The sequence below is a fragment of the Ictalurus furcatus genome, chromosome 2, assembly GCF_023375685.1.
Source record: "Ictalurus furcatus strain D&B chromosome 2, Billie_1.0, whole genome shotgun sequence".
Classification (NCBI taxonomy): domain Eukaryota; kingdom Metazoa; phylum Chordata; class Actinopteri; order Siluriformes; family Ictaluridae; genus Ictalurus; species Ictalurus furcatus.
Window position 1 is genome coordinate 35521045 of NC_071256.1, and position 11523 is coordinate 35532567.

At 41.4% G+C, this 11523-nt stretch overlaps 2 protein-coding genes across 2 annotated transcripts; both read left to right on the plus strand.

The window, feature by feature from the left end:
- The first annotated feature begins 979 nt into the window (after positions 1-979).
- On the plus strand, positions 980-4215 carry LOC128602850 (zona pellucida sperm-binding protein 3). Its single transcript, XM_053616937.1, has 8 exons — positions 980-1948; positions 2030-2148; positions 2233-2336; positions 2403-2583; positions 2651-2768; positions 2847-2932; positions 3006-3097; positions 3212-4215. Exons 1-8 carry the CDS (start codon positions 1400-1402, stop codon positions 3274-3276), a joined length of 1314 nt encoding a protein of 437 aa, XP_053472912.1. The 5' UTR covers positions 980-1399; the 3' UTR covers positions 3277-4215.
- Positions 4216-4964: 749 nt separating this feature from the next.
- On the plus strand, positions 4965-6121 carry LOC128617736 (zona pellucida sperm-binding protein 3-like). Its single transcript, XM_053640918.1, has 3 exons — positions 4965-5739; positions 5803-5920; positions 5990-6121. The coding sequence occupies exons 1-3, from the start codon at positions 5543-5545 to the stop codon at positions 6119-6121; spliced, it is 447 nt and encodes a 148-aa protein (XP_053496893.1). The 5' UTR covers positions 4965-5542.
- Positions 6122-11523: the final 5402 nt, after the last annotated feature.

An 11523-nucleotide genomic window follows, 5' to 3' on the forward strand; every position in this document is an offset into this window, starting at 1 on the left:
AAGCTGCATGTTTACACACTGATTAAAGGCTAGGGCTAGCTCTCTCTCGATTTAAGTCACAACAGCACACACAAATCTTGTAATAAAAACATTTTATTTCAAAAACAAGTCAAACATTTTCCTCAACCCCGATCGGACCAAGGGTTACGCATGTTGCCAGCTGGTAACCTAGAAGACAAAAGCAGACAAAAGTTCAGTAGCATACAAAAAGAAAAGGCTGTAAAGAAAACCACGAAGTCTCCTGGAATTTGAAGGTACAAAAACACATGGTTCCAAAGTCCAGACTCCACAGAATATACATAATTCATCCAGTCAAAGCCTTCATGAACCAAGTCATGTGCTGAAACAAGGTGAGCATTACACAAGCCACTGGATCCCTAGGGTTTGTTAATGCTGGATTCATGGTGCCTTGCAAGTCGCAATAACATAATTTCCCACCTCATGGGAATTACTAGACAAATTCACCATGGAGCCAACACAAACGCATGTAGCTCCTAAAAGGCCACTTTTACTGGACCTTCAGTTACAGGCCTGAGTGTCTGCTGGTACCTTTCTACTTCTATAAACCAATTTGAAAGTATAGAAGCAGTACTTCCCACTGTTCACTGTGAGCGGTCATGTTGATTTGAGGTCACTCTAAACAGGGAAGGAACTTCTTTGAGAAGTAGCTGAGAAGATGGAAGGGCATTTTTCAGTGGCTTTTATTAGTTGTAGATGGGGAATTACAAATTGAAACTTTGCCTCAAAGACTGCATAAGGATTTCCAGATGCACATTTTCACTGTACCTTTGCCTAATTGATCTGGTCCCTTCCTCAAGCTGCAGTGTCTGTTGCAACAGCTGCACACCTGGTCAGCACCATATGCAGCAGTCCATGCTTTAGTAATCACAGCTCATCTGCACTGTCCCATTTTTGGGTCATCGAAACATACCTATTGTTAGAGAATAAGCAAGCTTTGTGCTCAGCATCAGGAGGGGCAAATGCTGCTGTTGCCATCAAGATGCACGTAATCTGTGACATTTTAATTAAGCTGCAAGTATGGGATTTTTTTTTGCAGCTCACAATAAATGTCCTGTGGCAACACAAGACATTTCAGTTTTTTATATTTCTTTTTTACCTCACATCCTCAATCAAGGACTAAAGTTACATTTTAGTTCTCTGTTTGGCAAATTGCTTAGCTAGGTCATGTGACCTAGACAATTAAGAGAATTAAGCACTTGGTCCAATCACATGCAAGGGGCAGTAAAATTCTAATTGCTGTCACCTGTTAGGCAGACCAATTAGTAACTCAACAGGCTCAGAAGAACGTCAGGATGTTAAGAAACGCTTGAATACCTGCCTGCATAAATAGGAGGTGCTCTCCAAGTAGTGGTGTACTTGCAGTTGTTTGATAAGAGCAATGGATTTCAACCAAGTGGGGTTTGGTGTGCAGCTACTGTTATTGGCAGTTGGGTTGTCAGCAGCACAACGGCCAGGATTGATCAATGTTCCTGCTGGGCTTCAACCTAACAAGCCAAGTCATCCTTCACTGCAAGTGAGTGCTGGGTTGCCTTCTCAGTGGACACAAAGTGGTCCCCAGAGTGGAAGTCCTGCAGTAGCCCCACTTGGATTGCACTTTCAAAATCCTTCAGATGCTCAAGACCAGCAAGTAATGCAGAGGCCAGTGAAGAAACTGACTTGGCGTTTTCCAGCAGCACCACAAATCCCAACCCCACCAGCACCAGTGAACTTCATAAGACGGTCTAATGCTGTTCCTACCCAGAGTGTAACAGCAAGGTGCAATGAGACTGCAGTGTATGTAGAGGTGAGAAGAGACCTGTTTGGTACTAGTGCACCCCTCAATATTGCTGCTCTCACTCTGGGAGGCTGTGCTGCCAAAGGGGTGGCTGTTTCTTCTCAAGTCCTTGTGTATGACTCCCCACTGCATAGCTGCAACAGCAAGTTGACTGTAAGTCTTCTATTTTAAATACTTTAGTTTTGCTTTAAGCTCACCATCAGACCTCAATTTACACTTGCATCTCTCATGCAGGTGACTGCAAATGAGCTGGTCTATATCTTCACCCTTGGTATTGCTTCAGCACCTATAAGTAGTGCTCCCATTCTAAGAAGTCCTGGTGCTCTGGCTTTTGTTGAGTGTCACTATAGGAGGTATTGCTCAATTCCACGAAATCTGTTTGGGTTTACTTTGAGGATGTGCTCATTTGTGATTGTCCTGTCTTGAATGCTTTCCAGATTCCACAATGTGAGTAGCAGTGCTCTCCTGCCTGCTTGGATTCCATATGCTTCTGCTCAAGCTGCTGAGGAACGTCTCCTTTTCTCCTTGAGGCTCATGACTGGTTTGTATCATGGTTGAACTGTAGCTTGCTTGTTTGAGGATGAGTTACTAATGAGTCTTCTTGTAGATGACTGGATATTTGAAAGACCTTCGGACTACGTCTTCCAGCTGGGTGAGCTTATAAATATTGAGGCATCGGTGGTGCAGTTCAACCATGTGCCCCTGCGTGTCTTTGTAGACAGCTGTGTGGCCACTGCTGTCCCTGATGTAAATGCAGTCCCCAGATATTCCTTCATTGAGAACCATGGGTGAGTGAGGTTTGTTTGAGCCTTTGTAAACTGTCCTGAACATTCCTAACTGTGTAAATCCTTCCAGGTGCTTGATTGATGCCAAGCTTGCACATTCCAGTTCCCGCTTCATGCCCCAAACTCAGGCGGCTAAACTGGGGTTTCAGCTGGAGGCATTCAAGTTTCAGCATGTGAACAGTAGCTGGGTAGGTGATGACTGTTTGGTCAGGGGTGATGGGCCTGTTTAGCTGTCAGAATGTAACTTGTTCTCCCTTTGTTGCCAGTTCTATATTGCATGCATCTTGAAGGCAACAGCAGCATCTGCCCCTGCTGATGCTGAGCACAAGGCTTGTTCCTTCTCAGGCAACAGGTATGTTGCTATGACCGTGGCAGTGTTGGTTCAGTGCAGCTGAGCTGTGACTAACACTACTGTTTCTTCCTAGATGGACTGCTGCATATGGTGCTGACCAGGTATGCAGTTGTTGCAGCAGTAGCTGTGGTTTGAGGAAGGGTCGTGATCTGTCATCAGAGCAAGGTATTTGGGAGAACCATGTTCATGTAATTTGTCTTGAATTGCTACTACATAACCTATGATTCTGATGGAGTTGTAGCTTTGTAACCTATTCATGCACTTTACCTTTATTTCCAGGCTTGCAGCTGGAGAAAGAAGTGAGCCTTGGCCCGATCATGGTTCTGGAAAATGTCCTCATCTAATGACTGTCTAAATAAAATTTTATGACTTGTATGTCTTGTGACACCTTGTTTCTTCTAATATAATTGGGTATGTCTTGTAATGGGCAGTGTGCAAGCAGGGGCTCTGGCAAATAATTGACTGCATAACTAGGAGGGCTAGCCAGACAATAACTGACATTGTGTTATCAAAATGATCCACTTTACCAGAACACTCCATGCATGTAGTCCCTACAAATTTGTGCCTTTACCCAAGAAAAGCTATTAACAAAGCTTAAATAAACCAAGTTGTCTTCAGCCTAGACTGGGACTGTTGGAGTCCTGAGCACTTAATTTGGAGGCTGTTACACCTTCTGGCTCTTGGTGTTGGGGACTGTTTCTAGCTTGGCACTGAATTGTTCAAAGCAGGTGTCCCCAGTTGAATAGACTTGAAGGAATACCACATACTATGCTGGAAGTCATTCTATTTCAAAATTCAACTTTCTTGAACTGGGTAGAGCTCTCCATCAGTCTAAAAGGATGGTCATATTTCTTGCAAGCTTCTAAGTTATGCTTGTAGTCATATAAAGGCATCTGCTTTAGTGACTTTTTTTTTTTTTTTTTCTTGTAATCTAACCTGCCTGAGATGGCATTAGTCTCTCTTCCCCCCCCCCCCCCATTGGAATTAAGAAATTCCAAATGATCAATCTGCATACTTAAATGTAATTCAATGAACATCCATCAACTGAAGAAGGTCCAGCAATCCCTACAAATTTAGCTTTGGGCAAACTGCACATTTTAAATCCAGTGATGTCTCTTGCTTAAAGAACCTGGTCAGTGGTCAAAGATTTGCTTTCCAGGTGGGCAGATTCAACACTGAAGCACCTTACAACAATTCATGTTGTAACTGACATGATCTTGACCATGAGTTACATAGCATTTAATAGAAGGCACACTGCTGTTAAATACTTTGTAAAAATTAAAACACTCTACATCAGGCCAGTCACATCAGCTTTACATCTGTATATTATAATGACTTTCCAGCATAATGTTTTCTCAAGCATATATGGATTTATTTCAGTAAAACCAACTGGGAAAAGCTGATATGGTCCTACTTAAAGATTAAGGTTCATGTATTGATTCATCCTCAATTAGATTTGATTTCCAGTCATTAGAGGATGTACAGAGTAGATCATTATAAATAAATATTTTGACTATACCTGACCAGTTAGGGTTTTTTTTCTTTTCTTTATAAACACAGGAACTGTTAAATGTCTTTATGACTTATCTGTGTAATTTTGGATCACTTGAGTTAGTAGTAACTTATAAACTGTTAGAGCTGCCACTCAACCATTATTGGGCAAACTCCATCAATGTCTAAAAATAAATTTTGAACCAATCAGATGTTAAGAAGTATAAAATACTAATTGGTGTCATCTGTGAGGCAGCACAAACGCTTAAACAACAGGTTTAGAAGAATGTCAAGATAATTAAAAGGTGTGCCTGAAATACAGTATAAAATGGAATAGCCAGCTTATACATGTATACTTAGAATTCTCAGACTCAATAACAATGCAATTAAAAGAAGTTGGTGGTTTTGTACTGTTGTGTGTTGCTTTTGGATTGGCTGGAGCGCAATGGCCAAGACTGTGGAAAATTCAAGCTACTTCAGAAGCACCACCAGTGCAGTTTGAAAGGCACTTTGATTCTCTTTCTTCTTTGAGTGTAACAGTAGAGTGCAATGAGACTGCAGTGTATGTGGCAGTGAAGAAAAATCTGTTTGGTAATGGTAAACCCGTCAATATTGCTGCTCTCACCCTGGGAGGCTCTGCTACTAAAGGAGAAAATGTTACTTCTCAAGTCCATATCTATGAATCTGAACTGGATGGCTGTAACAGCAAGTTGGCTGTAAGTCTTTATTTCTAGAAATCCTTGGTTCTGTTTAAATCTTGTGATTGCTTGCTTTACTTCTTTCTCAGGTGAATGAGGATGAACTGGTCTATGTCTTTACCCTTGGTTTTGCTTCAGAGCCTTTAAGTGGTATTCCCATTTCAATTGAGTGTCACTGTCCAAGGTATTGTTCCATATGTTAAATCTGTTTGGGTTTACTTGGACAACTCTACTAAACCTGGTCTCTTTCAAATGCTTTCCAGATTCTGTGATGCTCCCAGCAGTACTCTAATGCCTGCTTGGATATCCCATGATTCTACCCAAGCTACTGAGGAACCTTTTGTTTTCTCTTTGCAGCTCATGATGGGTTTATATCATGGTTAAACTGTAGCTTGGTTGCTTGTTTGACTATGAGTTACTAATGAAGTTTCTTCTTGTAGATGACTGGATATCTGAAAGGCCATCCAACCAGTACTACCTGGGTGAGCTTATAAATATTGAGGCATCGGTACTGCCGTTCAAAAATGTGCCTCTGCGTGTCCTTGTAGACAGCTGTGTGGCCACTGCTGTCCCTGACATAAATGCAGTCCCCAGATATTCCTTCATTGAGAATTATGGGTGAGTGGGGCTCTTTGTGCATTTGTAAGCCGACCAGAAAACCCTAACTGCAAATTCTTCTAGGTGCCTGGTTGATTCCGAGATCATATCGCCCAGTTCCCACTTCATGCCCCAAACTGGCGCAGCTAAGCAGGGGTTTCAAATGAGGGCATTCAGGTTTCAGCAAGGGAATGGTAGCTTGGTAAGTAATGACTGATTACAGTGTAACTGGCACCTTTAAATATCAAGGTGACGTGGACTCTCTTGCCAGGTCTACATTACATGCATCTTGACGGCAACAGCAGCGTCTGACCCTTCTGATGCTGAGCACAAGGCTTGCTCATTTTCTAGCAATAGGTATGTTCCGATGACCCTAAAATGGTACAGTGCTGATGAGCTGTGACTACTAAAGCATTATGATCTCTTCCTAGATGGACTGCTGCATATGGTGCTGACCAGGTGTGCTGCTGTTGCAACAGCCACTGCAGCTTGAGGATGAGACGAGATCAATCAGGCAACAGTACAGTGAAAACGTTCATCTAGAAATCCTTATGCCGTGTTTGAGGGGAAAAATTGCAACTTGTAATTCCCCATCTACAACTGGTAAAAGCCACTGAAAATGCCCCCTCAACTTAAAATTTGAGTAGTCTTCTCAGCTACTTCTCAAGGAAGCTCCTTCCCTGTTTAGAGTGACCTCAAATCAGCATGGCTGCTCACAGTGAACATTGTAATGTTCTATACTTTAAAACTTGTTTATAGCAGTATTTGTTTTAGATCAATTAATACAGACAGTATGTGGTTAAAGCTGTAAAACTAATTGCAGTCTTGAAAAGGTAATCCTCAATGTTGTTGTAGTTAATGTTAGCTGGCTAGCTTGTTATTGTCCCCTGACTACCCTCTTGCAAACACTACTTGCTATGGCCTGCTGTACTGCAAGGTCAGTCCAAATGTTGCAAGAATGTTGGAAGTTCACTATAGTAGAACAGAATCAGCAGTCATGCAGGTGGCTTAAAGTGGCTTTTTAGGGGCTACATGATACATGGTGTATTTGTCTAGTGATTCCCATGAGATGGGAAACGTTATTGCAACTTGCAAAGTCCCACTTACATGGCACCATGAATCAGACATTAATATGAAACCTAGGAATCCAGTGGGTTGTGTAATGCTCACCTTGTTTCATGAAAGCTTTGACTTGAGGCGTTTTGTATTCTGTGGAGTCTAGGATTTAGAACTTTAGAACCATGTGTTTTTGTACCATCTAATTCCAGGAGACTTCATGATTTTCTTTAAAGCCTGTTTTGTATGCTACTAAACTGTCTGCTTTTCTCTTCTAGGGTACCAGCTAGCAACACAAGTAACCCTTGGTCTGATTGTAGTTGAGGAAAATATTTGACCTGTTTTGAAATAAAATGTTCTCTTACACAGCTTGTATTTGCAGTTGTGACCTAAATCGTGTGTTGCATAGTTCCTTGCAGCTCCCCAACTGCAGTCTTAAGAAGGAAGATTTAACAGTGGTCTCTATCGAGATGTTATAGTTTCTAATACCTTTTATCGACAATCTGAAGAACTTTAGCTCTTGACATGCTATTTAGAAAAGCCTAATTTCTTGACAAGACTTTCTAGGGCTTAGAAAGGCCTAGGCTCATTGCTGTCAGGCTTGGGCTTTTAAAAGTTGTTTACTCTCCTGCCTTTGCAGTGACCCCATATTTTGCAACTGTACTAATACAAGACCTATATCAAAGGAGCTGTATATCTGCTGTTGTAGCATTTAATAAGAACCAACATTTCATGGCTGTTCCACAACACTAAATGTAACTATAAAACCATAACGGTTAAAATTGTGAAATGTAACTTAATTTGCTAAAATTGCTGTGGTACAAGAAGAATAAAAGCATGGTATAACTGCATGTCCCATCATCTTCTATTCTTTATCGTGAATGTGTAAGATTCCAGACAAAACTAGAGGTGTCTCCTGTCTTCATCCTGGCTGACAATGCAATATTCCTAACTTTATTTTTTTTTATTATTATTTTATTTTCATGCACAGCTTTCTTCTAATTTCTATGTAAATTAAAAGTTGAATGTTGGCAGAATAAACTAAAATTTGGGCTAATGTTATCAAAGCAAGTTATAGCTAGCAAAAACCTCAAGATTGTTCTGTAGTTTTAGCTGAACCCGGTCACTATTTTCGCTATATTAAAAAAATATATATATATGCTTGATGGGTTCTGTGACTAGGCTAAGCCAATGTTTGTGTGTATGAGTGGACAACATGGTGCCATTTACTCTCCTTGTGCTGTTTTGAAGCCTTTTTTGCTCAAATTAAGTCACCCATCTTGTGACCTTGAAGTCGGAGCACGTGGAGTAGATCTGGTGAGACTGAGTCTGCCACTTGTCCACCCCCATTGTTGATTGATACTGCACTTGTGTGGAGATATCATCTGAAATGCAACATATGATGGTGCATTGGCTCAAAGTGGCGAGCACAGTGTTCTCGATTAATGTGTGACATGTCAAATTGTTGTGTAATTTTTGCAAATATTTGCTAGTTTTAATATCAGTAGAATGAGCTAGCTAAGACATCAAAATTGGCAACATATTGGAAAAACTGGAAAGAACTCCTTGCTAGGGCAGGTTACAGCAGAACAAGACATGGCTTTGCTTCAGAACTGCCAGGAGCTTCAGGTTTGTGTTGGAAAGTGTGTGCATGGTCATGAGGATTGACCAAAACTGTCTAATACACCAAACAAATCACCTCTCATCAACCACACCCTTTTACTTGCCATCAAATATCGCCTATAAAATGCATTTATTGTATGGGAAAATTAATGGGGCGATACACTATATGGCCAATAATATGTAGACAACTGATCATCACACACACATGTGATCCCCCCCCCCCACACCAAATCAGCCTCCAACCTTTTGAAAAGGCTTTCCATTTGATTTTAGAGAATGGCTGTGGTGATTTCTGCTCTTTCAGCCAGAAGAGCATCAGTGAGGTCAGACATTTTAGTCAGGAGAGAAGGTTTGGGGTGCAGTCTGCATTCTAGTTCATCCCAAAGGTGTTCAGTGGGGTTGAGGTCAGGGTTCTGTGCTGGACACCCAAGTTCTTTCACTGCAACCTTGGCAAACCATGTCTTCATGGAGCTCGTTTTGTGCACAGGGGAATCGTCATGCTGGAACAGGTTTGGGCCTCTTAGTTCCAATGAAGGGAAATCTTAAAGCTACAGCATACAAGGATATTCTATACAATTGTGTGCTTTCAACTTTGTGGCAAAAGTTTGGGGAAGAACCACATACTTTTGTCTATATATCCATCCATCCATCTTCTATACCGCTTATCCTTTTCAGGATCACGGGGAACCTGGAGCCTATCCCAGGGAGCATCGGGCACAAGGTGGGGTACACCCTGGACAGGGCGCCAATCCATCGCAGGGCACAATCACATACACACTCACACACCCATTCATACTCTACGGACACTTTAGACATGCCAATCAACCTACCATGCATGTCTTTCGGGGCAATGTCAAAACAGCTTTGTTGGCCAGAATGGGAAACTCCTTGGCAGTCAATCAAAAGCTGTCCAAAGGAAGATCAGCAAATCTTAGCTTTAAACCACAATGTTGTTTCAGTTCAGTTAGTTCCTCCTGCTCCTGTAAAGTCATGTCCTTTCCAACAACTGATGCTGAGCTGTATGGGTCCCTAACCCAGTCAAGGCAATCAGTGGAGGCTGAAGACAAATAAAATGACAACTTCTCCTCAAGAGTTTTCAAATGTTTACCTATTACCTCGCACAGTGCAGCAGTGTGATCTTGCCGTTTCTCTGTAAGTGGGAACATCTCAGGGTTGGCACTTTGCACATGTCGTTGCCAGAGGTGCACCTTTAAACGGAATCCATTTATTTTATCTGTGCTTGTAAGCAGGTTTTCATTTCGGCCTTGCATCTGTGTGTTCAGTTCATTCAGATGATGAAATATATCGGCCAGGTATGCCAGCTTTGCACACCACTCATCACTTGCAAACAGATTTGAGTAATCGGACCTCTCATTTGTCAGAAACACTTTAAGTTCCTCCCGCAGCTCATAAACACGGGCTAGAACCGTGCTGCACGACAACATAAAAGTTGCCTGTTTCTCTGTGTTTTCACACAGGGAAACAAAATAGTCCATCGGCTTGTTTTGAAGCGACGGGTGTTTAGTTTGGAGATGGCGTTTAAGCTTGCTTGGCACCATGGCGCTGTTGGACAGCTTCTCGCCACACACCAAACATAATGGAGTCGGTGTCGTCTCATCCCCGGTGAAAGTAAATCCGAACGAAAGATAGCTTTCCCTGTATTGCCTCGAGCTCATTGTCTTTGCTGTCTTTTTACCACCACTCATACTAGGGCCTTCACCTGGGTCAGAGTCTTGTCCAAGGCCCATTTCGGAGTTTGCATTTTTCCTTTTTAAAAACTTCTCCATCACTGTCACCATGACCTGTCGCATGCGTCACTAATTCTCTTGTCTCTAAGAAGGAACGAGGCAATTATTTACCTGCTGCCACCCGGACGAATATTACATTACTCTGCCAGTCTCTGTATTACAGCACAGACACTCAACAATGGCATATTTTTGCAGATAATAATTAATATTAATAAATGTTAATATAAAAAAAGAATTTTAAGACTAATTAAGTGAAATTGGATAATTTCTCATGGCACACCTGACGATCTCTCACGGCACACTAGTGTGCCTCGGCACAGTGGTTGAAAATCATTGATATAGTGTATCAAGGGTAACTGAAATTATAAACACGACAGTGTTCCCTATTTCAGAAAAGAATTTGTGTGTATATTTACTTAAACTTAAAGATTTAAGTTTGGCTCCGTCTCCACTCACTAACTGGGGTTAAAAATTGTGATTCATTCAGCCACTAGAGGGCCACAAAGACATTTTGGCTTCACTTTTAAACCCCTGTCAGGACATCCACCTGTGCTCGCATTATTTTCAATGTTCTGATGTTTTTGTCTAAGGCTTCCGTCAGACATTTCCTGTTATTTCAGCTGACTACTTTGTATTCATCACAGCCTCGATCGACACTGCTATTTAATGTCTATGTCTCATATTTAACGTTAATAGTTATGGATTCTTGGAAAACTGTTACTTTTTATGTATGTACCATAATAACTGGCACAAATGAAAAGTTTTCTTAGAGCAGGTGTGTTTTGATGATAAACTGCTCACCAGAGCTGAATGTGGATTTGAGGTTCTATAGGATCTCCAGCCACATCCTAAAAATGAAGAAGCTCTTCGGCTTTGAATAAAAAAAAAAGCCAGAGAAGTGACTGTAATAGTGTTTTCTATTTACACTTTGTTGATAGAAGCTTTACAGATGAACATCCGAATCAAGCGAAGCGTTTGGGCTACGAGGCTCCAGTAAAACCTCTGAGGCGGTGTCTCAGCACATAAAGATACGTTAAACACCATGTGAATGAGGTTAAATGCTACTGAGATGAGCTAGTTGTTTGAGAGCCCAGTTGTGTCCAGTGTCCCTAAACAGCAGCTGATTCAGACGATGATGAAGTTATTCCCGATGTTGTTTGTTCTCTGATTTAACAGTGAGACTGGCTAGCTAGCAAGCTAACATTAGCTACGTCTGTTCTCAACAGTTGCTTGTATAGTCAAAAAGCTATGCTCACAGTTCAGACTTACTGTAGCAACTAACAAAATGAAATATAAATAAATCCATTTTCTGTTTATATTTTTACTTGAGTTAAAGTACTAAAATACTTGGAAATATACTTAGGGACTGAAAGTTAAA

Bases quoted from the DNA above. Each gene is read 5' to 3' on its own strand.
- LOC128602850 (XM_053616937.1), top strand. From the start codon at position 1,400: ATGGATTTCAACCAAGTGGGGTTTGGTGTGCAGCTACTGTTATTGGCA. The intron at 1,949-2,029 runs GTAAGTCTTCTA...TCTCTCATGCAG, and splicing joins GCTGCAACAGCAAGTTGACT to GTGACTGCAAATGAGCTGGT. The intron at 3,098-3,211 runs GTATTTGGGAGA...CTTTATTTCCAG, and splicing joins TGATCTGTCATCAGAGCAAG to GCTTGCAGCTGGAGAAAGAA.
- LOC128617736 (XM_053640918.1), top strand. From the start codon at position 5,543: ATGAAGTTTCTTCTTGTAGATGACTGGATATCTGAAAGGCCATCCAAC. The intron at 5,740-5,802 runs GTGAGTGGGGCT...AAATTCTTCTAG, and splicing joins TCCTTCATTGAGAATTATGG to GTGCCTGGTTGATTCCGAGA. The intron at 5,921-5,989 runs GTAAGTAATGAC...CTCTCTTGCCAG, and splicing joins AGCAAGGGAATGGTAGCTTG to GTCTACATTACATGCATCTT.